General features: G+C 43.8%; 1 protein-coding gene across 2 annotated transcripts in view; it reads left to right on the top strand.

Moving 5' to 3' along the window:
* The window catches only part of LOC144504882 (uncharacterized), a 168,095-nt gene extending 143,046 nt beyond the window's left edge, over positions 1-25,049 (top strand). For both annotated transcript variants that reach the window (XM_078230634.1, XM_078230641.1), the window contains exon 8: positions 24,677-25,049. In XM_078230634.1, the coding sequence (XP_078086760.1) occupies positions 24,677-24,985 (309 nt within the window). In that variant the 3' untranslated portion in view covers positions 24,986-25,049. The remainder of the gene's footprint in view (positions 1-24,676) is intronic.
* The last annotated feature ends 300 nt before the right edge of the window (positions 25,050-25,349 follow it).

Here is a 25,349-nt window from a genome sequence, read left to right as displayed (position 1 = left end):
AGGGGCTAGATGGCCTACTCCTGCTCCTATTTCTTATGTTCTTATTACATTTGAATTGATATTTGGACACAAAGTAAGAGGACCTTTAAAATTAATTAAGAAAAAGTTGGTATATCGAAGTCAGAGATCTCACAGCTGGATTATGTATTTGAGGTGAGAGAAAGATTAAACAGAATAGATGAATTAGTGAGACAACATTTGAAGGTGACACAGCACCTAATGAAGCAAGAAGCAGATGAGAAATCTAAAATTTGAACGTTTGTCTCTGAGGATAAAGTATTGGTGTTATTACCAGTGGTAGGAGATCCCTTCAAAGGAAGGTTAAGTGGTCCCTATCAGATTGAGAAGTTAAATCCGATGAATTATCTGGTAAAGATGCCAGATAAGAAAAGAATGTTTAGGGTATGTCATGTGACCATGCTAAAGCAGTACTATACACAGTAAGAAGTTTAACAACACCAGGTTAAAGTCCAACAGGTTTATTTGCTAGCAAAAGCCACTAGCTTTCGGAACAGGCTGTTCCTTTATCAGGTGGGTGGGAGTTCTGATCACAAACAGGGCACAAAGACACAAACTCAATTTACATGAATAATGATTAGAATGTGAGTCTTTACAGCTAATCAAGTCTTAAAGGTACAGACAATGTGAGTGGCAAACAGTACTATGACAGGGAAAGGGAATCGGAGAAACAGGTATTAGTTACTGCCACTCAGAGTGAGGAATCAAATCCAGATGATTTGGATTTTGTGCCTCAGAATACATTGAATAATGAAGAAGTCCTTAAAGAATGGAATAAGGCAGTGAACTATCTATTTCAGGAACAGAGAACTGAATTGAAAGACTTGTTACAATGCTATGAGGATCTATGTCGAAATAGAATGAGGAGGACTGATGCCATAGTACGTGAGGGTGACGTTCTGATAAAACACCCCTATCGGCTTCATCCATTCAAAGCAGCGCAGATTCAGAAGGAAGTGGAAGCGATGCTACAAGAAGACATCATAGAGTTGAGTCAAAGCAAGTGGAGATTGCCAGTCATGTTGGCTCCCAAACCTGATGGTACTCAACGATTCTGCATAGATTATCGGAAGATCAATGCAGTGACGAAATCTTAACTCAGACCCAATTCCAAGACTGGAGGATTGTGTGGAAAAAGTAGGACAAGCCACTTGCATCACAAAGTTGGACTTACTTCGGGGTTACTGGCAAGTACCTTTGTCAGAGAGAGCAAAAGAAGTTTGTAACCCTTAAATCAATTTAAAGTAATGCCCTTTGAGATGAAAAACACACCAGCCACTTTTCAAAGGCTTATGAACAGAGTTGTTGCAGGATTCACTAATTGTGCTGTCTACATGGATGATTTAGTGATCGTTAGCTATTTGTAGAAAGATCACATGGAGCATTTGGAAGAGCTCTTCAAGAGACTACAGAAAGCAAAGTTGGTCATAAACTTGGCAAAAAAAGAATTTGCGAAGGCAGAAGTGACATTCCTAGGGCACAACATTGGATACGGACGGATGACACAGATTTGTGAAGGTGAAGGCCATCGGGGAATTTCCAAAACCATCCTCGAAGAAGAAAATGCTGCGATTTTTGGGATTGAGTGGATTCTACAGGAAATGTGTACCAAACTTTAGTAGCGTAGTGACATTGACGGACTTGTTAAAAAAGAACACAAAATCTCGGAGGACAGAACAATGCCAGGAGGCATTTGAGAATTTAAAAAGCAGTTTTAACCACCTCACCCATTTTGGCCATGCCAAATTTTTTGAAACCCTTCAAAGTCATAATTGACACAAGCGAAGTAGGTGTTGGAGCTGTGTTGTTACAGGAGGATGATTGTGGAATTGAAAGGCCAGTTATTTTTCAGAAAAACTCAATATCCACCAGAAAAAATATTCAACCATTGAAAAAAGTTATTGAGTTTGGTAATAGCCTTACAACATTTTAATGTTTATGTTGTGAACAATGTATCAGAGACAAGTGTGTCTACCAATCACAATCCTTTGACATTTCTGGAAAGATTCAAGGACAAGAACACCAGATAATTTCATTGGAGTCTTATGTTACAAGCATTTAATTCATAGATTGGACATGTTGCGGGTCGTGAAAATATTATCGCGGATGCTTTGTCACGAGTTTAGAAGAAAATGTTTATATAAGATAGAAATGGTAGTGTTCAATGTTATATATAAAATAGTATAAAATGTGGAATTCTAGATTGATGAACTGGATCTATTAATATAATGAAGTTAAGGTTTTAAATGAAAAAACACAGCCATTTTTTCATGATGATGGTTCATTTTTTTTCTTAAGGGGGAGGTGTTGCGAAGTTGAGTAATGTAATTATAGATTGAGAGGTAGGAAGTTAGAATTCAGTCTTTGCAAGAACGGTAACATCGTAAAATGCTCGGGGGAAAACATTACATGATCCCTTTAAAAGGTGGTGTCTTTTTTGTGCTTCGAGATTTTTAAAAAATGCAAGTACATAGGGAGCCCAAACTGAAACATGAGTATCGAAAAGCCAAGCAGCCTTACCAAGACAACAGGCTCTTGAATTTAGCCAATCAATTTGAATCAGGCACTTAGATACCAAAAACCTATTAAATTTAAATCTGATGGTTTTGACAAACCAGAACCAATCCTATTGTGGAAAATATTGATATGTCATCATGGGTATAAAAGAAGGGGGCAGTGGGACAAAGAAGTAGAGCAACTGCCACCTGCCAGAGCGAACAGCTCTTAACTCTCTCTCTCTCTCTCTCTCTCTCTCTCTCTCTCTCTCGAGAGAGAGATAGAGAGAGAAAATCGCTGGCTCTCATAGCTTCATCTGTGAATTAGAGAAAGCACCATCTAGATAGCAAAGGTACCAAAGAAGAAAGAAGTTTGAGACAGAAGAATCAGAGAAGGCCCAGAATATCTTGGTTTCAGATAAAGCTCGGCACAACATCGTGGGCCGAAGGGCCTGTTCTGTGCTGTACTGTTCTATGTTCTAATATTCCGGAAGACACAAAAACTGGTTGTAATTTAGAGAGTGACTAAATTTTATATTTGTTAATGAGTAGGAATTATATTCATTTGAACAGCATATTAGTAGAATCTTGTTTTATTCGGGAATAGTTAATAGATAGAATGGATTTATTTGGTTTGTTCATAGTTTATTTAATTTGTTCACTGTTAGATAAATAAATTGTTACATGTTGATTTTAGAGAAAGTGTCAGGGATTTATTTTGTATTCAACCACTAGAAGTTGCTGGAGACCAGGCCACAGCACTTCACACACACTTTTTACAGATTATAAGGCGAGGTACTCCACTGTGTGTTTTGGTGTTAAATCTCAGAGGGGGGAAATCAACCTCCACTTTATAACTATATGTAATGTGAACAGTTGGGATCCTAGCACAGATTCCTGTAGTACCCCACTATTCACTGTCTGCAACTCAAAACAAGACCCATTTATGCCAACACTTTGCTTTCCATCTGCTAACCAGCTTTCTATCCCTCTCAAGATACTAACCACAATCCAGTGCATTTTAACTTTACAATAGCTACCCTCCAATCTATAGGAACCAGTCCAGAGTCCAAAGTATTTTGGAAAATGACCACCAATGGATCTATTTCCAGTGCCACTTCCTTAAGTACTCTGGGATGAAGATTATCAGGCCGTGGAGTTTTATCCACCTTCAACCCCAACAATTTCCCCAAAACCATTTCTCTACTAATGCTGATATCCTTCAGCTTCTCACTAAAACTTGTTTCTCTCAGAACTTCTTGTATATTATTCATGTCTTCCGATGTGAAGACAGAAGCAAAGTATGAATTTAGTTCCTCAACTATTCCTTTGTTCTCCATTCTGAATTTCCCTTTTTCTGAATTCAAGGGACTTACATTTGTTTTTGTTAATCTTTTACTCTTTAGATATCTATAGAAACTTTTTTAGTCAGTTTTTATGTTCCCCGCTAGCTTACTCATACTCTGTTTTCCCCTTCTTAATCAATCCCTTGGTTCTCCTTTGCAGAATTTTAAACTGCTCCTAATCCTCAGGTCTATTGCTTTTTCTTGCCACTCTTGTGCCAAACAGGAATAAACAACTTCTGGAGTTCACCTATTCATTCCTTAATTGCCTGCCACTGTCTGTCCACTGTCCTTCCGTTCAGTAATGTTTCCCAGTCCATCATAGCATCATCATTACCTTTATTGAGATTCAGGACCCTGCTCTCCGAATCAATCACATCACTATCCACCTTGATAAAGAATTCTATCATATTATGGTCACTCATCCCCAAGGGTTCTCACAACTAGATTGCCAACTAATCCTCTCTCATTACCCAACACCCAGTCCAAGATGGCCTGTTCCCTTGTTGGTTCCTTAACGTATTGTTCCAAAAAACCATCCTGTATGCACTCCAGAAATTCCTCCTCTATTGTACTGTGTCTAATTTTACTCTTCCAATCTATATGCAGATTAAAGTCGCCCATAATCACAGATGTTCCTTTACACATGCATCACTGATTTCCTGCCTAATGCTATCCCCCACATTGCACTATAGTTTGGTGGTCTGTGTACTACCCCCACAAATGTTTTTGCTCCTTGGTGTTACTTAATTTGACCCACACAGATTCCACATTGTCTGTGCTAATATTTTTCTTCAATATTGTATCAATATCTTCTTTAAGCAACAATGCAACTCCACCACCCTTTTCCTTTCTGTCTGTCCTTTCTAAACTCTGAATAGCCCTCAATGTTTAGTTCCCATTCTTGATCACCTTGGAGTCAACTATATCATACCCCTTTACATCTATCTGCACAACTAATTCATTCATTTTGTTTCAAATGCTCCTAGCATTCAGGTAGAAAACCTTAAGGTAAGCCCTTTGAATGTTTATCATCTTGTTCCTACTATTTTTTATTCTGTTCTTATCTGACTCTGGCCCTTGATTTCTGCACCTATCACTTTTCTTATTGTCCTTGCTGTCTTTTCCTCTTGTTCTTGATTCCTCTGCTTTGAATCCTTACATAGGTTCCCATCCACCTGCCATGTTAGTTTTAGCCCTCCCCAACTACTTTAACAAGTAACCCGCCTCCAATGGGATCAGTCTCCCAGAACTTTGCCTTTGACAAGGTAGGTTGTTACATAAAGTTAAATCTCACGGGATCCAGGGTGAGGTTTCTAAATGGATACAAAATTGGCTTCTTAACAGAAGCCAGAGGGTGGTTGTAGAGAGTTGTTTTTTAAACTGGAGGCCTGTGACCAGCGGTGTGCCTCAGGGATCAGTGCTGGGCCCATTCTTATTTGTCATTTATATTAATGATTTGGATGAGAATATAGGGGGCATGCTTAGTAAGTTTGCAGATGACACCAAGATTGGTGTCACACATTGGGTGAGACTGGCTTTGCCTTGGTCCATTCTTATCTGACCAGTCATAGTTAGAAAATCAGTTGTAATGGCTTCACTTCCTCCTTGCATACTGGCACTGTGAGGCAGCAGTGCTAACTACCTGCCCTGGAACTGGTTTCAATTACCTAGCCATCAGAAGTTCTTCCTTTTGCATCATTTCTCCAGACATGAAGTGCTCTACTATTCTTACTGTTCCTTTACTCACTGGCAGATGACATCAAGTAATTCATAAATTACCACTTTTGAAGTCCTGCCTTTTTGGTTCCTGCCAAATTGTCAAACTGTGGGCTGGATTTTATGCCCCACCCCCGGCAGTTTGTAGGCCTGATGTAAATAAAATTCAACAGGTAGTCTTTCGATCACCTACAATTTTACAAGGATGAGCGGGGAACACGAGGTAGCCTGCTCAGCCTTGGATGTCATAAGGCCTCTGAGTGGCCGATTAATGGCCATTTAAGGGCCACACCGCACCCCCACCAATATCTTACCCAGGTTTGAGTGAGGCCCATGCCTTAGACCATAAGACCGTAAGACATGGGAGCAGAATTAGGCCACTCGGCCAATTGAGTCTGCGCCGTCATTCAATCATGGCTGATGTTTTTCTCATCCCCATTCTCCTGCCTTTTCCCCATAACCCCTGATCCCCTTATTAATCAAGAACCTATTTATCTCTGTCTTAAAGACGCTCAATGACCTGCCCTCCACAGCCTTCTGCAGCAAAGAGTTCCACAGATTCACCACTCTCTGGCTGAAGAAATTCCTTCTCATCTCTGTTTTAAATGATTGTCCCTTTAGTCTGAGGTTGTGCCCTCTTGTTCTAGTTTTTCCTACTAGTGGAAACATCCTCTCTACGTGCACTCTATCCAGACCTCGCAGTATCCTGTAAGTTTCAATAAGATTCCCCTCATCCTTCTAAACTCCAACGAGTACAGACCCAGAGTCCTGAACCGTTCCTCATACGACAAGCTCTTCATTCCAAGGATCATTCTTGTGAACCTCCTCTGGACCCTTTCCAAGGCCAACACATCCTTCCTTAGATACGAGGCTCAAAACTGCTCACAATACTCCAAATGGGGTCTGACCAGAGCCTCATACAGCCTTAGAAGTACATCCCTGCTCTTGTATTCTAGCCCTCTCGACAAGAATGCTGACATTGCATTTGCCTTCCTAACTGCCGACTGAAACTGCACATTAACCTTAAGAGAATCTTGAACAAGGGCTCCCAAGTCCCTTTGTGCTTCTGATTTCCTAAGCATTTCCCCATTTAGAAAATAATCTATGCCTCCATTCCTCCTTCCAAAGTGCATAACCTCACATTTTTCCACATTGTATTCCATCTGCCCCTTCTTTGCCCACTCTCCCAGTCTGTCCAAATCCTTCTGCAGCCCCCCTGCTTCCTCAATACTACCTGTCCCTCTACATAGCTTTGTATCATCTGCAAACTTAGCAACAGTGCCTTCAGTTCCTTCTTCCAAATCGTCAATGTATATTGTGAAAGGTTGTGGTCCCAGCACCGACCCCTGAGACACACCACTAGTCACCGGCGGCCATCCTGAAAAAGGCCCCTTTATCCCCACACTCTGCCTTCTGCCAGTCAGCCAATCCTCTATCCATGCCAGGATCTTATCCCTAACACCATGAGCTCTTAACATATTTAACAGTCTCCTATGTGGCACCTTGTCAAAGGCCTTCTGGAAAACTAAATAAATCACGCCCACTGGTTCTCCTTTATCTAACATCCTTGTTACCTCCTCAAAGAACTCTAACAGATTTGTCAGACGTGACCTCCTCTTGATGAAGCCATGCTGACTTCCATTTTATCATGCACTTCCAAGGACTCCGCAATCTCACCTTTAATAATGGACTCTAAAATCTTCTCAATGACTGAAGTCAGGCTAACCAGCCTATAATGTCCCATCTGCTGCTTCCCTCCCTTCTTAAACAGCAGTGTTACATTAGCTACTTTCCAGTCCTCTGGGACCCTCCCTGCGCCCTCATAGAAACAGGATATGGCGCTCGATTCATCGATGGACAGTTCCAACGCGCCACAGTGAAAAACCGCACCGATCTCCTCAGACGACAAACACAGGACACGGCGGACAGAGTACCCTTCGTCGTCCAGTACTTCCCTGGAGCCTTCAACATGCCAACATGAACATCTTGCCTTCAAACAACCACACAACTCAAACAGACCATTGTCCGCAGCAAACTACCCAGCCTTCAGGAGAACAGTGACCACGACACCACACAACCCTGCCACAGCAACCTCTGCAAGACGTGCCGGATCATCGACACGGATGCCATCATCTCACATGAGAACACCATCCACCAGGTACACGGTACTTACTCTTGCAACTCGGCCAACGTTGTCTACCTGATACGCTGCAGGAAAGGATGTCCCGAGGCATGGTACATTGGGGAGACCATGCAGACGCTAAGACAACGGATGAATGAACACCGCTCGACAATCACCAGGCAGGAGTGTTCCCTTCCTGTTGGGGAACACTTCAGCAGTCACGGACATTCAGCCTCTGCTCTTCGGGTAAGCGTTCTCCAAGGCGGCCTTCACGACACACGACAACGCAGAATCGCTGAGCAGAAAGTGATAGCCAAGTTCCGCACACATGAGGACAGCCTCAACCAGGATCTTGGGTTCATGTCACACTATCTGTAACCCCCACGACTTGCCTGGACTTGCAAAATCTCACGAACTGTCCTGGCTGGAGACAATACACATCTCTTTAACCTGTGCTTAATGCTCTCTCCACTCACATTGTCTGTACCTTTAAGACTTGATTACCTGTAAAGATTCGCATTCCAACCATTATCTTGTAAATTGAGTTTATGTCTAGATATGCCCTGTTTGTGAACACAACTCCCACTCACCTAATGAAGGGGCAGTGCTCTGAAAGCTTGTGGCTTGTGCTACCAAATAAACCTGTTGGACTTTAACCTGGTGTTGAGACTTCTTACTGTACCCTCCCTGTTTCCAGTGATTGCTGAAAGATCACCACCAATGCCTCCACAATTTCCTTTTAGAACCCTGGGGTGTAGTCCATCCGGTCCAGGTGATTTATCCACTTTTAGACCTTTCAGTTTCCCCAGAACCTTTTCCTTAATGATGGCCACTACACTCACCTGTGACCCCTGATTCTCCTGAAGCTCTGACATCCCGCTGGTGTCTTCTACCGTGAAGACTGATGCAAAGTAATTATTCAGTTCCTCTGCCATTGCTTTCTTTTCCTATTATTACTTCTCCAGCCTCATCTTCCAGTGGTCCAATGTCTATTTTTGTCTGTTGTGGGAAAAATGCCACTTGTGAGTCAGGCTTGAAGGTTTCAACAATACAGTTTTATTGAACGAAGCTTCGTGGAGAAAAGGCACTAACCAGCAGCAAAACCTTCTCTCAATGAGACAATAGGAGCGGTCCATCTTTATACCCTTTACACAATAGATGGACCGAACATCTAGCCATTTTAACACGGATATCAGAAGGACGTATTTTACACAGAGGGTGGTGGGAGCCTGGAATGTGCTGCTGGGCAAGGTGGTGGAGGCGAACGTTTAAGACTTATCGAGATAGCCACATGAACGGAGTGGGAATGGAGGGATACAAAAGAATGGTCTAGTTTGGACCTGGGAGCGACGTGGGCTTGGAGGGCCGAAGGGCCTGTTCCTGTGCTGTATTGTTCTTTGTTCTTATTATCACATCGTTGTAATCAAGTAGGTGATCGATCGTTAAACACATCGTTATAGACAAATACAGACAGATACAGACATAAGCATGTTAACGTCGCATTGTTGTATGAATGGATACATTTCCTACGTCAGTGACTATCAATGACTTTAGTTTCGGTCTCTTCATACAGTAGATTACAGTAATTGGTTTTCTTGCATTTTGTATTCCCGATCCCACCTGTAGCTAATCTCTTTACCAGACTCTTTTGTCCCTATTTCCACTGGCTTCCTGCAGTATCTAATTCCTGCATATTTTAATTTACAAGTAGTCGTCTGAGTGTCTTTAATCCTAAGTAATTGTCTGGGCTGAGAGTCAGTGCCTGTTTAATGTCTCTTTCCCAGGTGAAAGTGTGTGTGCCAGGCCACCATTTTATGTGTATCCATCTGTATATTTTTCCTCCTTCATGTCTCTCTCTTACCTTTTATAGATTGAAAAAAAACTCTTCCTATCTTCTTCTATATTACTAGCTAGCTTACACTCATGTTTCATCTTCTCCCCCTTATTGCTTTTTTGGTTGCCCTCTGCTTGCTTTTAAAAGCTTCCCAATCCCCTGGCTTCCCACTAATCCTCGCCACTTTGTATGCTTTTTCTTTTGCTTTTATGCTGTCCTTGACTTCCCTCGTCAGCCATGGATGCCTCGTCCTCCCCTTAGCATGTTTCCTTCTCCTTGGGATGAATTTCATAAGAACATAAGAACTAGGAGCAAGAGTAGGCCATCTGGCCCTTCGAGCCTGCTCCGCCATTCAAGAAGATCATGGCTGATCTTTTCATGGACTCAGCTCCACTTACCCACCTGCTCACCATAACCTTTAATTCCTTCACTGTTCAAAAATTAATCTATCCTTGCCTTAAAAACATTCAATGAGGTAGCCTCAACTGCTTCACTGGGCAGGGAATTCAACAGATTGACAACCCTTTGTGTGAAGAAGTTCCTCCTCAACTCAGTCCTAAATCTGCTTCCCCCTTATTTTGAGGCCATGCCCCCTAGTTCTAGTTTCACCCGCCAGTGGAAACAACTTTCCTGCTTCTTTCTTATCTATTCCCTTCATAATCTTATATGTTTCTGTAAGATCGCCTCTCATTCTTCTGAATTTCAATGAGTATAGCCCCAGTCTACTCAGTCTCTCCTCATAAGCCAATCCTCTCAACTCCAGAATCAACCTAATGAATCTCCTCTGCACCCCCTCCAGTGCCAGTATATCCTTTCTCAAGTATTTCTGTTGTGCCTCCCGAATAACCCCCAAAAACTCCTGCCATTGCTGTTCCACTGTCTTCCCTGCGAGACTCCCTTTCCAATCAACTCTGGCCGTCTCCACCCTCATGTCTTTGTAGTTACCTTTATTTAATTGTAATACCATTACATCTGATTCGAGCTTCTCCCTCTTATACTGCAGAGTAAATTCTATCATATTGTGGTCACTGCTCCCTAAGATTTCATTCACCTTAAGTTCCCTAATCAAGTCTGCCTCATTACACATCACCAAATCCAGAATTGCCTGTTCCCTGGTAGGCTCTGTCACAAGCTGCTCCAAAAAATCCATCTCTTAGACATTCCACAAATTCCTTTTCTTGGGATCCACTACCTACCTGATTTTCCCAGTCCACCTGCATATTGAAGTCCCCCATGATTATTGCAATATTGCCTTTTTTATATACCTTTTCTATTTCCTGATTTATTTTCTTTCCCACATCCTGACTACTGCTAGGGGGCCTGTACATAACTCCCATCAGGGTCTTTTTACCTTTGGAATTCCTCAACTCTACCCTCAGAGATTCTATGCCTTCTGATCCTATAATCGCTTCTTGCTGTCGATTTAACTTCATTCCTTACTGACAATGCAACCCCATTCCCTTTGTCCATCTGCCTGCCCTTTTGATTGGACACATATCCTTGCATATTTAGATCCCAGCCCTGATCCCCTTGCAGCCACGTCTCTGTGATGCCCACAACATGGTACTGGCTACTTTCAATGTGTGCAACAAGCTCATTTACCTTGTTCCGTATACTGCACACATTCAGGACACCCTGAGTCCTGCATTGACCACCTCCCTTCTCATACTTATCACCTTTTTTGCTCTGCCTGAGGTTGGATTCCTGCCACCTTCTATACTCTCTGTTCTATTACGTGGTCTGGAAACTTTACTAACCTCTCCTGAGCCCTGGGCTCCTTTAACTAGTTGAAAGTCCTCATCATTAACCTGCACTTCTACCCTCTCCTTTAACTTTGATTTTCTTATTCTCCATACAACAGAACCCTCCCCCCCACTATTTAGTGTAAAGTCCTATCTACAGTCCATGTTATACAATTCACCAGGACTCTGGTCCCAGCACGATTCAGATGAAGACCATCCCATCGGAACAGGTCCCCTCTTCCCCAATACTGGTGCCAATGTCCCATGAATTCAAACTCATTCCTCCCACACCAATCTTTGAGCCACGCATTTACCTCCTTAATCTTATTGACCCTGTGTCAATTAGCTCATGGTTCAGATGGTAATCCAGAGATTAGAACATAGAATAGAACATAGAAAAGCTACAGCACAAACAGGCCCTTCGGCCCACAAGTTGCGCCGAACATGTCCCTACCTACTAGGCGCATCTATAACCCTCTATCTTACTAACTTCCATGAACTTTTCCAAAAGTCTCTTAAAAGACCCTATCGAATCAGCCTCCACCACCACTACCGGCAGCCGATTCCACGCACCCACCACCCTCTGAGTGAAAAACGTACCCCTAACATCTCCTCTGTACCTACTCCCCAGCACCCTAAACTTGTGGCAACCATTTCAGCCCTGGGTAAAAACCTCTGAGAATCCACTCTATCAATACCCCTCAACATCTTATACACCTCTATCAGGTCACCTCTCATCCTTCGCTTCTCCAAGGAGAAAAGACCTAGTTCTCTCAACCTATCCTCATAAGGCATGCCACCTAATCCAGGCAACATCCTTGTAAATCTCCTCTGCACCCTTTCTATGGCTTCCACATCCTTTCTGTAATGAGGCGACCAGAACTGGGCACAGTACTCCAGGTGGGGTCTGACCAGGGTCCTATACAGCTGCAGCATTATCTCCCGATTTCTAAACTCAATTCCTCTATTGATGAAGGCCAATATTCCATACGCCTTCTTAACCACAGCCTCTACCTGCGACGCTGCTTTGAGCGTCCTGTGAACCTGGACCCCAAGATCCTTCTGATCTTCCACACTGCCAAGCGTCTTACCCTTAATATTATATTCTTCCATCCTATTCGACCTGCCAAAATGAACCACCACACACTTATCTGGGTTGAAGTCCATCTGCCACTTCTCCGCCCAGTCTCGCATCTTATCTATATCTCGTTGCAACTGCTGACATCCCTCTACACTATCCACAACACCACCAAACTTTGTGTCATCAGCAAACTTGTCAACCCATCCTTCCACTTCCTCATCCAGGTTATTTATAATAATCACAAAGAGCAAGGGTCCCAGAACAGATCCCTGGGGCACTCCACTGGTGACCGACCTCCATGCTGAAAAAGACCCATCTACAACCACTCTTTGCCTTCTGTGGGCAAGCCAGTCCTGAATCCACAAGGCAATGTCCCCTTGCACCCCATGCCCCTTCACTTTCTCAATGAGCCTTGCATGGAGCACCTTATCAAACGCCTTGCTGAAATCCATATAAACTACATCTACCGCTCTTCCCTCGTCTATGTGTTTAGTTACATCTTCAAAAAATTCAATTAGACTCGTAAGGCATGATCTGCCTTGGACAAAGCCGTGCTGGCTATTTCTGATCATACTATTCCTCTCCAGATGTTCATAAATCCTGCCTCTCAGGATCTTCTCCATCAACTTACCAACCACTGAGGTTAGACTCACCGGTCTATAATTTCCTGGGTTATCTCTTCCCCCTTTCTTGAATAACGGAACCACATCCGCAATCCTCCAATCCTCCGGAACCTCTCCCGTCTCCATTGATGACGCAAAGATCATCGCCAGAGGCTCAGCAATCTCTTCCCTCGCCTCCCACAGTAACCTGGGGTATATCCCATCCGGTCCCGACGATTTATCTAACTTGATGCTTTTCAAAAGCTCCAACACATCCTCTTTCCTAATGTCCACATGCTCAATCTTCTCAGTCCACTGCAAGTCTGCACTGCAACTCCCAAGATCCTTTTCCACTGTGAATACTGAAGTAAAGTATTCATTGAGTACCTCTGCTATTTCTACCGGTTCTATACAGACTTTCCCACCGTCACATTTGATAGGTCCTACTCCTTCACATCTTACCTTCTTGCTCTTAACATACTTGGAGAATGCCTTGGGGGTTTTCCTTTATCCTGTCTGCCAAGGCCTTCTCATGACCCCTTCTTGCTCTTCTAATTTCCCTCTTAAGTTCCTTCCTACTAGTCGTATACTCTTCTAGATTTCTAACATTACCTAGCTCCCTGAACCTTTTGTAGGCTTTTCTTTTCTTCTTGACTAAATTCGTCACAGCTTTCGTGCACCATGGTTCCTGTAACCTACCATAACTCCCCTGTCTCATTGGAACGTTGCTGTGCAGAGCTCCAGACAAATTTTCCTTGAAAATTTGCCACATTAACATAGAACATAGAACATTACAGCGCAGAACAGGCCCTTCGGCCCACGATGTTGCACCGACCAGTTAAAAAAAACAAAAAACTGTGACCCTCCAACCTAAACCAATTTCTTTTCGTCCATGAACCTATCTACGGATCTCTTAAACGCCCCCAAACTAGGCGCATTTACTACTGATGCTGGCAGGGCATTCCAATCCCTCACCACCCTCTGGGTAAAGAACCTACCCCTGACATCGGTTCTATAACTACCCCCCCTCAATTTAAAGCCATGCCCCCTCGTGCTGGATTTCTCCATCAGAGGAAAAAGGCTATCACTATCCACCCTATCTAAACCTCTAATCATCTTATATGTTTCAATAAGATCCCCTCTTAGCCGCCGCCTTTCCAGCGAAAACAATCCCAAATCCCTCAGCCTCTCCTCATAGGATCTCCCCTCCATACCAGGCAACATCCTGGTAAACCTCCTCTGCACCCTCTCCAAAGCCTCCACATCCTTCCTGTAATGTGGGGACCAGAACTGCACACAGTACTCCAAGTGCGGCCGCACCAGAGTTGTGTACAGTTGCAACATAACGCTACGACTCCTAAATTCAATCCCCCTACCAATAAACGCCAAGACACCATATGCCTTCTTAACAACCTTATCTACTTGATTCCCAACTTTCAGGGATCTATGCACACATACACCTAGATCCCTCTGCTCCTCCACACTATTCAAAGTCCTCCCGTTAGCCCTATACTCAACACATCTGTTATTCCTACCAAAGTGAATTACCTCACACTTCTCCGCATTAAACTCCATCCGCCACCTCTCGGCCCAACTTTGCAACCTGTCTAAGTCTTCCTGCAAACTACGACACCCTTCCTCACTGTCTACCACACCACCGACTTTGGTGTCATCAGCAAATTTGCTAATCCACCCAACTATACCCTCATCCAGATCATTAATAAATATTACAAACAGCAGTGGCCCCAAAACAGATCCCTGAGGTACACCACTTGTAACCGCACTCCATGATGAATATTTACTATCAACCACCACCCTCTGTTTCCTATCCGCTAGCCAATTCCTGATCCAATTTCCTAGATCACCCCCAATCCCATACATCTGCATTTTCTGCAGAAGCCTACCATGGTGAACCTTATCAAACGCCTTACTAAAATCCATATATACCACGTCCACTGCCTTGCCCCCATCCACCTCCTTGGTCACTTTCTCAAAAAACTCAATAAGGTTAGTAAGGCACGACCTACCTGCCACAAAACCATGCTGACTATCACCTATCAATTCATTACTCTCCAAATAACTATAAATCCTATCCCTTATAATTTTTTCCAACATCTTGCCGACAACAGAAGTGAGACTCACCGGTCTATAATTCCCGGGGAAGTCTCTGTTCCCCTTCTTAAACAATGGGACAACATTCGCTAACCTCCAATCTTCTGGTACTATACCAGAGGCCAACGACGACCTGAAGATCAGAGCCAGAGGCTCTGCAATCACTTCTCTTGCCTCCCAGAGAATCCTTGGATAAATCCCATCCGGACCAGGGGATTTATCTATTTTCAGACCCTCCAGAATATCCTGCACATCCTCCTTATCAACTGTAATACTGTCTATTCTACTCCCTTGCAACCCAGTGTCCTCCTCAGCTATATTCATGTCCCCTTGCGTGAACACCGAAGAGAAATATTGGTTCAATGCTTCACCAATCTCCTCCGGTTCCACACATAACTTCCCTCTGCCATCTATAACTGGCCCTAAACTTGCCCTAACCAACCTTCTGTTCTTGACATACCTATAGAACGCCTTAGGATTCTCTTTAACCCTATCCGCCAAAGTCTTCTCATGTCCCCTTTTAGCCCTTCTAAGCTCGCTCTTCAACTCCCTCTTAGCCAATCTAAAGCTTTCTAGTGCACTACCCGAGTGCTCACGTCTCATCCGAACATAAGCCTCCTTTTTCTTTTTAACCAACAAAGAAACTTTTTTGGTGCACCACGGTTCCCTAGCCCTACCAATTCCTCCTTGCCTGACAGGGACATACCTATCACAGACTCGCAGTAGCTGCTCCTTGAAAAAACTCCACATGTCGGACGTTCCCAGTCCCTGTAATCTCCTAGTCCAACCTATGTTTCCTAATTCTCTCCTAATAGCCTCATAATTACCCTTCCCCCAGCTAAAACCACTGGCCCGAGGTTCATGCCTATCCCTTTCCATCACTAAGGTGAACGTAACCGAATTGTGGTCACTATCACCAAAATGCACACCAACTTCCAAGTCTAGCACCTGGTCTGGCTCATTTCCCAGCACCAGATCCAATATAGCCTCACCTCTAGTTGGCCTGTCTACATACTGAGTCAAAAAACCTTCCTGCACGCTTTGAACAAAAACTGACCCCTCTAACGAGCTAGAGCTATAACAATTCCAGTCAATATTAGTCAAGTTAAAATCCCCCATAACAATTGCCCTATTACTTTCACTCCTAAGCAGGATTGACTCCGCAATCCTTTCCTCAACCTCTCTAGAACTTTTAGGAGGTCTATAAAAGACTCCCAACAGGGTGACCTCTCCTCTCCTATTTCTAATCTCCGCCCATACTACCTCAACAGATAAGTCCTCATCAAACCTCCTCTCTGACACTGTGATACAATCTCTGACCAATAATGCTACCCCTCCCCCTCTTCTACCTCCTTCCCTACTTCGACTAAAACATTTGAACCCCGGGACCTGCAGCATCCATTCCTGCCCCTGCTCTATCCATGTCTCTGAAATAGCCACAACATCGAAGTCCCAGGTACTGATCCACGCTGCAAGTTCACCCACTTTATTGCGAATACTCCTGGCATTGAAGTATACACATTTCAAACCCTGCTCCACCCCACCTCTGCAATGCCATTACTTCTGTACATTTCCCTGAGAAAACCTCCTTCCAATTTATGCCTCTAATTTCCTGCCTAATAGCCTCATAATTGCCCTTATTCCAAATAAACACTTTCCTAGCTTGACTGATCCTATCTCTCTCCAATGCTAATTTAAAGGAGATAGAGTTATGATCACTATCCCCAAAATGCTCTCCCACTGAGAGATCTAACACCTACCCAGGTTCATTCCCTAATACCAAATCAAGTACAGCCTCTCCTCTTGTAGGCTTATCCACATACTGTGTCAGGAAGCCCTCCTGAACACACCGAACAAACTCCTCCCCATCTAAACCCCTTAACCTAGGGATATTCGAATCGATATTTGGGAAATTAAAATCTCCCATCACGACCACTCTGTTATTATCACATCTCTCCAGGATCTGCTTCCCAATCTGCTCCTCCACATCCCTGCTACTATTGGGCGGCCTATAGAAAACACCCAGTAAAGTTATTGACCCCCTTCCTGTTGCGAACCTCCACCCACAGAGATTCCGTAGACAATCCCTCTGTGGCGTCCATCTTTTCTACAGCCGTGACACTATCCCTGATCAACAGTGCCACTCCCCCACCTCTTTTGCCTCCTTCCCTGTCCCTCCTGAAACATCTGAAACCCGGCACTTGAAGTATCCAGTCCTGTCCCTGAGATAACCAAGTCTCTGTAATAGCCACCACATCACACTTCCAAGTAGTGATCCACGCTGTAAGCTCATCCATTTTGTTCACTACACTCCTTGCGTTAAAATAAACACATCTCAACCCTTCGGTCTGAGCGCTCCCCTTCTCCGTCACCTGCGTATCCTCCCTCTAAGAGCTTTAACAACACCAGGTTAAAGTCCAACAGGTTTATTTGGTAGCAAATACCATTAGCTTTCGGAGCGCTGCTCCTTCGTCAGATGGAGTGGAAATCAGATGGAGTGGATTTCCACTCCATCTGACGAAGGAGCAGCGCTCCGAAAGCTAATGGTATTTGCTACCAAATAAACCTGTTGGACTTTAACCTGGTGTTGTTAAAACTCTTACTGTGTTCACCCCAGTCTAACGCCGGCATCTCCACATCATATCCTCCCTCTCACACTGTCTACAAGCCCCTTTTATTTTTAAGCTAACCTCCTCTCTCCCAGTCACCTCATTTTGATTCCCACCCCCCAACCATTGTCGTTTAAACACTCCCCAGTAGCCTTAGCAAACCTTCCCACCAGGATATTGGTCCCCCTGGGATTTAAGTGAAACCCGTCCTTTTTGATTATTACCTTTTTGGTTCTGCTTTTTAATTTATCTCCTGGTTGTTCATACTCCCTTAGCAGAACCTCTGTTCCTGTTCCACCTATGTTGTTGGTACCTACGTGGACCACGACAACTGAATCTTTACCCTCCCACTCCAAGTTCCTCTGCAGCCCAGATGAGGTATCCTGAACCCGAGCACCAGGTAGGCAACACAACCTTCGGGATTCTCGATCCTGGTCACAGAGAACAGTGTCAATGCCCCTAACTATACTATCCTCAATTATGATGACATTTCTTTTTTCTCCCCCCACTTGAACGGCTCCCTGTACCACGGTGCCATGGTCAGTTTGCTCATCATCCCTTCAGTACCCATTCCCATCCACACAGGGAGCAAGAATCTCGGACCTGTTGGACAAGTTCAAGGCCTTGTGAGAAGTCCAGTAGGTACAGCTCTGCAGGCTGGTTTCAGGCGAGACTGGGGAGTACGTCCTATTGCACATACCCCGGGCCCACCAGACGCACTCTCTTCTTGCAAGATAATCTACCCTTAAACTATCTGGCTCGACCCCTTGAACATGGCCACATTTCCCCTCAGCTCTCCTCATTAAGATCCCAGATCACAAACTTAACTGAGATCCCTGGAGTGATTGGCATTGCTGGGAATACGGAGCTACCTGTGCAGCAGCTCCCTAATGCGGGACTTGCTACTGAGATTGGGGTGGATGTCTTGCCTTAAAGCAATTCATACTGCTCCTATATTAAGTTACTGTGTGGCAGCCATTGGGAACATGGTTCCCACCCCCTAACCTTTTAGCCTGGGGAGATTCAACATGTCATACAATCCATCCCTGTGTAGGACTACTACCCATTTCTTACCTAATATTATTGTTTCAAATGCACTATAGCTTCCAGCTGTTCATCCTCCACAGAATGTTTGGCACTTGCACCTTATATCCTGTACCCCAGCACCAGGGAGGCAGCACTGAATACAGGGCTCAATTCAGCAGCAGCAGAAACACCTGTTAATTCCCCAACTATTGAGTCCCTTATGATAATTGCATGTTTCACTATGCAGCTTGGAAATATATCACCGTTCCTTCATTGTCGCTGGGTCAAAATCCTAGAACCCCCTCCCTGACAGCATTGTGTGTGCACTGACACCACATAGATTGCAGCAGTTTAAGAGGGCAGCACACCATCTTTCTTAAGGGCAATTAGGGATGGGCAATAAATGCTGGCCGAGCCAGCGACACCCACATCACATCAGTTCAAATAAACTTCACTTCCAGTGTCGTCATTTGCCACTCATTTTTTTACAAATCCTTTCAAGGAAATGTGTAAATTCTTACACATCAACATATGTAAAAGAGTCAAAATTTAATATAATAATTTTCTCCAGGTGCTTCGGTTCCCTCCCACAGTCCAAAAAATGTGCTGGTTAGGTGGATTGGGCCATGCTGAATTGTCCCTCAGTATATCTAAACAGGAGTCGGAGTGTGGCGACTCATAAGAACTAGGAGCAGGAATAGGCCATCTGGCCCCTCGAGCCTGCTCTGCCATTCAATAAGATCATGGCTGCTCTTTTCATGGACTCAGCTCCACTTACCCGCCCGCTCACCATAACCCTTAATTCCTTTACTGTTCAAAAACCTTTGCCGTAAAAACTTTCAATGAGGTAGCCTCAACTGCTTCACTGGGCAGGGAATTCCACAGACTCACAACCCTTTGTGTGAAGAAGTTCCTCCTCAGCTCAGTCCTAAATCTGCTTCCCCTTATTTTGAGGCTATGCCCCCTAGTTCTAGTTTCACCCGCCAGTGGAAACAACTTCCCTGCTTCTATCTTATGTAACCCCCTGCTGACAACTATATGCTCTGACCAGCTGAGTTCAGTAAAGCTGTACCTGGGATGTGCTTGATGTTATAAGGGGCTACTATGTAAATGTTCAATTAACAGGATCCTGAGTTCTTAGCGGTTGGTGTTGAGCTAGGCTAAATTTTCTATTTACCAATAAATGTCAGTACAGGCGTGAATGAAAAGGATTAGTGTATGCAGTTACAATCTAGAGAAATAACCTATTAATAATAGTGCGGTGCCTCCTAAAATGGTAAGTATGTAAACCTTATAATAAGAAAAGGTTCAGGACAACCATGCAAAAGGAATAACAAAAATAAATTTATTTTCTTGCATTGTTGCGTCTCATAAAACAGGTAAAGAGTCCCAAACTAAAGATTTTTCAATTAAACAGTTTCAACCCTGAGAAATGTTCAAAATATTACCAAGCACTTGGATTTATAAACGTTGGGGTCCATACGTTGGTGCACATATGAAGAAAACACACCCTCAACAACACCCTGCTGATACCGTTCAGTGTCTGACAGTATAGTCTCCAGTTACTCACGCAACCACGACACACACAGTCCAGAAGGGTCTGCGAGTGGGAAGATGATGCAGCAGGAAAAGAAAATGCAGCAAGCTGTCCGTGTAGTGACGCAGGTCCAGTGCGTTGAAGTGTGTCCTCCTCGGCAGTGCTACTTAGCAAGTTAGCTTCAGCTAATCCTCGTTCTCTCCATCTTCTCAGTGAAAACTACGCCCGGTGTTTATAGCTGACTGTCCCTCACCGGCAGTTTCTAGCAGAAACGTCCACGCTTGAGTACAAAACGATGCGCTTTACACTTTTTCTCAACAGTAATGAAAATAACAAACAGGACTAAACCTTGCTGCCTTTCACTTCAAACTGGAAAAAACGAGTTACTAAACTGCGACAAACACGAGCTTTGACCGCACAGTAATATTTGTGCTCATACTGTGAAGTATGTTAGTCTACAAATATTATTTGCCTCGACGTTAAAACTGGGTTTTTACCGCATGGAAACAACTCCTCTTCCCCACGTGTGTCTCCCCACTGCAGCTTCCTCTGCCTCCCGCCGTTTTCTTTTTCCCTCCCTCTAAGTAATCTGATTGGCTTAAAGTGCAGCTCCCTGGAAAACAGATCGGCTTAGCTTACATCACTCAAACAAACAGTATCTGTTCACGGTATTTGGCCCAGTAAACAGGATATTGAAACTCACAAGAAAACAAAGAACAATGGTAAATGTCTTTTTCATTAAATTTACCCATATTTCAAGAAAACACACTCTTCATTTTTCTTTCATTTATCCTTTTTTTCAGGCCCCTACACTTATCTATTCCCTTCATAATCTATAAGATCTTCTCTCATTCTTCTGAATTCCAATGAGTATAGGCCCAGTCTACTCAGTCTCCCCTCATAAGCCAACCCCCTCAACTCCGGAATCAACCTAGTGAATCTCCTCTGCACCCCCTCCAGTGCCAGTATATCTTTTCTCAAGTAAGGAGACCAAAACTGTACACAGTACTCCAGGTGTGGCCTCACCAGCACCTTATACAGCTGCAACATAACCTCAATTTGCCTTCTTAATTACCTGCTGCACCTGCAAACCAATTCCTTGTGATTCTTGCACAAGGACACCCAGGTCCCTCGCATAGCAGCATGCTGCAATTTTTTACCATTTTAATAATAGTCCATTTTGTTGTTATTCCTATCAAAATGGATGACCTCACATTTACCAACATTGTACTCCATCTGCCAGATCCCGCCCATTCACTTAGACTATCTATATCCCTTTGCAGACTTTCAGCGTCCTCTGCATACTTTGCTCTGCCACTCATCTTAGCGTCATTTGCGAATTTTGACACACTACACTTGGTGTCCATCTCCAAATCCTCTATGTAAATCGTAAACAATTGCGGTCCCAACACTAATCCCTGAGGCACACCACTAGTCACTGATCGCCAACCAGAAAAACACCCATTTACCCCAACTCTTTGCTTTCTGTTAGTTAACCAATCCTCTGTCCATGCTAATACATTACCCGTAACACCGTGCACCTTTATCTCATGCAGCAGTCTTTAGTGCGGCACCTTGTCAAATGCCTTCTGGAAATCCAGATACACCACATCCACAAGTTCCCCATTGTCCACTGTGCATATAATGTTTTCAAAGAATTTCCCAATCCTCTAGTTTCCCACTAATCCCTTTGCCACTTTATGCATTTTCTTTCAATTTGATACCCTCCTTTATTTCCTTAGATATCCATGGCTGATTATCTCTTTTTCTACAGTCCTTCCTTATCACTGGTATATACTTTTGCTGAGCACTGTGAAAAATCACTTTGATAATTCTCCACTGTTCAATTGTCCCACCATAGAGTTTTTGCTCCCAGTCTACCTTAGCCAACTCCTCCCTCATCCCTTTATAGTCTCCTTTGTTTAAGCACAAGACACTGGTATTGGATTTTACCTTCTCACGCTCCATCTGGATTTTAAATTCAACCATACTGTGATCGCTTCTTCCGAGAGGATCCCTAACTGTAAGGTCATTAATTATTCCTGTCTCATTACACAGGACCAGATCTAGGATAGCTTGCTCCCTCGTAGGTTCCATTACATACTCTTCAAGGAAGCTATCGTGGATACATTCTATGAACTCCTCCTCAAGGCTGCCTTGACCAACCTGGTTTGACCAATTGATTAAATGTAGATTAAAATCCCCCATGATAATTGCTCTACCATTTTTACATGCATCAGTTATTTCTTTGTTTATTTTTTGCCCCACCATGATGTCATTATTTGGTGGCCTATAGACTACGCCAATCAGTGACTTTTTCTCCTTCCTATTTCTAATTTCCACCCAAATGGATTCAACCTTTTTTTCCATAGAACCTATATCATCTCTCACTACTGCCCTGATGTCATCCTTAAATATCAAAGTTACACCACCTCCCTTACCTTCCTGTCGGCCCCTCCGAACAGTCTGATACTCCTGGATATTTAACTCCCAGTCGTGACCATCCTGCAACCATGTCTCTGTAATAGCCACCAAATCATACTCGTTTGCAATGATTTGTGCTGTCAACTCATTTAGCTTGTTTCGAATGCTACGAGCATTCAGATAAAGTGCCCTTTTGCTAGTTTTTGTATCTTCTTTTTGAATTCTAACACTTCATTAATAACACCTCCTAAGTTCTCCTTCCTTGTAACTTTTTTCCTGATTTTTGATGTAGTTGGAACCTTCTCCCCACATTTTGTCCTTGCTCCTTCCTTCTCGGACTCCTTACATAGGTTCCCATCCCCCTGGCATATTAGTTTAAACCCTCCCCAACTGCTCCAGCAAACACTCCCCCATGGACATCAGTCCCAGTCCTACCCAGGTGCAACCCATCCAATTTGTGCAGGTCCCACCTCCCCCAGAACCGGTCCCAATGCCCCAGGAATCTGAAATCCTCCCTCTGACACCATCTCTTCAGCCAAGTATTTATCTGATATATCCTCTCATTTTTACTCTGACTAGCACGTGGCACCGGTAGTAATCCTGAGATCACTACCTTTGAGGCCCGATTTCATAACTTTCTTCCTAGCTCCCTGTATTCTGCTTTTAGGACCTCATCCCTTTTTTTACCTATGTCGCTTGTACCAACGTGTACTACGACCACTGTTCGCCCTCCCCCTTCAGAATGTCCTGCAGCCGCTCTGAGACTTCCTTGACCCGAGCACCAGGGAGGCAACATACCATCCTGGAGTCTCGTTTGCGGCCACAGAATCCCCTATAACTATTGCACTGGCACACTTTTTACCCCTCCCCTCTGCAGCAGAACCAACCGTGGTGCAATGAGTTTGGCTGTTGCTGCTTTCCCTAGAGAGGTCATTCTCCGCAACAGTATCCAAAACCGTATACCTGTTTTGCAGGGGAATGGCCAGAGGAGATTCCTGCACTACCTGCCTATCTCTTTCACTCTGTCTGGTGGTCACCCATTCCCTTCCTGCCTGTGGAGTCTGAGCCTGCGGTGTGACCACCTCTCTATATGCTATCCACGATGCTCTCTGACTCACAGATACTCCACAGTGTCTCCAGCCACCGCTCCAGCTCTGAAACTCAAGCTTCCAGGAGCTATAGCTGGAGACACCCTGCACACATGCTGACCCAGGGGACTGGAACTGTCCCCAGCCTGCCACATGGAGCAAGAGGAGCAAACGACAGCTTGTAGCTCTCCTGTCATGTCTTACCCCTTTAAATTAAACTTTTGAAAGATGTTTTATTTCAGATTATATCCAATTTTCTAGGGACCCTTCTTTCCTGCTCCTTGTTACTACCGAATATAACCTTTTCAAACTATAAACCACAGAAATTACACAGAAACACTATTGAAATGTACAACAGCAACAACTACAATGCCAAGAGCAAAAAGAAAAAATAACACTTACTTACCAATCAGCACTCTCCCTTGTAGCCTCTGCTGCCTGTTTCACCTAACTCCCTGTGTTCACCCAACTCCAAAGTCACTCCTCTCAGTCAGGCAGCACTCACAGTGCAGTCAGAGCAGCACTCTGAGGCCTCTCTTTTTATAGGCACAACTTACAAAGCCCTGGAACTGGTTTTAACTAGCTGTACAAACAACCAGCCAAGTTCAGTTGAGAGCTGACTCAGCTGATTCCTGTTGCAGGAATGCACTAAAGTGCAGCTTTTAACTTCCCAAATAAGAAGTAATTTAGCTCACCCTGAAAGCAGGTTTAATGACTACTTACCTCCTTATAACTTACCACTCCCTGTTTTCACCCAACTCCAAAAGCACTCCTCTCAGTCAGGCAGCACTCACTGTGCAGATTCGGGGATTTTCAAAGTAACTGCATTGCAGTGTTAATGTAAGCCAACTTGTGACACGAATAAATAAACTTTAACTTTATCATAAAGGAAGGTTCTCATGAAAGTCTACATTTTTTCTCCAGGTTGCAGGAGCATCTGGGCGATGTGCTGAGATGAATGCACGAAACACTGAGATAATGAACAATCTGAGAAACTTTGGTTACTGCCCCATCAACCATTCCACATTTGCAGAATTAATAGTAAACACCTATGGGATCCTGAAGGAAAAGCCACAGTGTCAAACAACACTAGAAAATTACAATAATCTGGAATATCTCAAAAAAGTGGTGACTGAGAACACTCCACCACCTTTATTGAGGGACATGATGGTGCTATTGACCTGTCTGTCGAACTTATCAATGGCTGACGGGAAACCAATGTTTATTTGGTAGGTGTCCTCAGCAGGGAAGAAAACGACCACACATTAGTTCTTTCAATAAACTCATAATAAACAGGAAGTAGTCTTTCTTTATGTTGGGATTGATAGATAATTGATAGAATTGATCTTAACTTGAGATAAGTGATGAAAATCATTTTATAATTCAGTATAATTGAGAGTGACAGACATAGTGGGCGATTCTCCCATTCCGACCTGCTTATTTTCTGGTGGGTCGTGTTGGGGGATGCGTGTGTGTCCCGCGAACGTTTACGACCCGTGCACATCTCCCAACCGGAAGAAAATGGCACCGTTGGGCCACACTGAAAACCGGCCTAGCACTAATTTGCATCACATACCATACTTTATCGGGATTGACT

The sequence above is a fragment of the Mustelus asterias genome, chromosome 2 (assembly GCF_964213995.1).
Source record: "Mustelus asterias chromosome 2, sMusAst1.hap1.1, whole genome shotgun sequence".
Classification (NCBI taxonomy): Eukaryota; Metazoa; Chordata; class Chondrichthyes; order Carcharhiniformes; family Triakidae; genus Mustelus; species Mustelus asterias.
The sequence above is the reverse complement of the archived record's forward strand: the minus strand, read 5'-3'. Positions and strand labels throughout refer to the sequence as shown.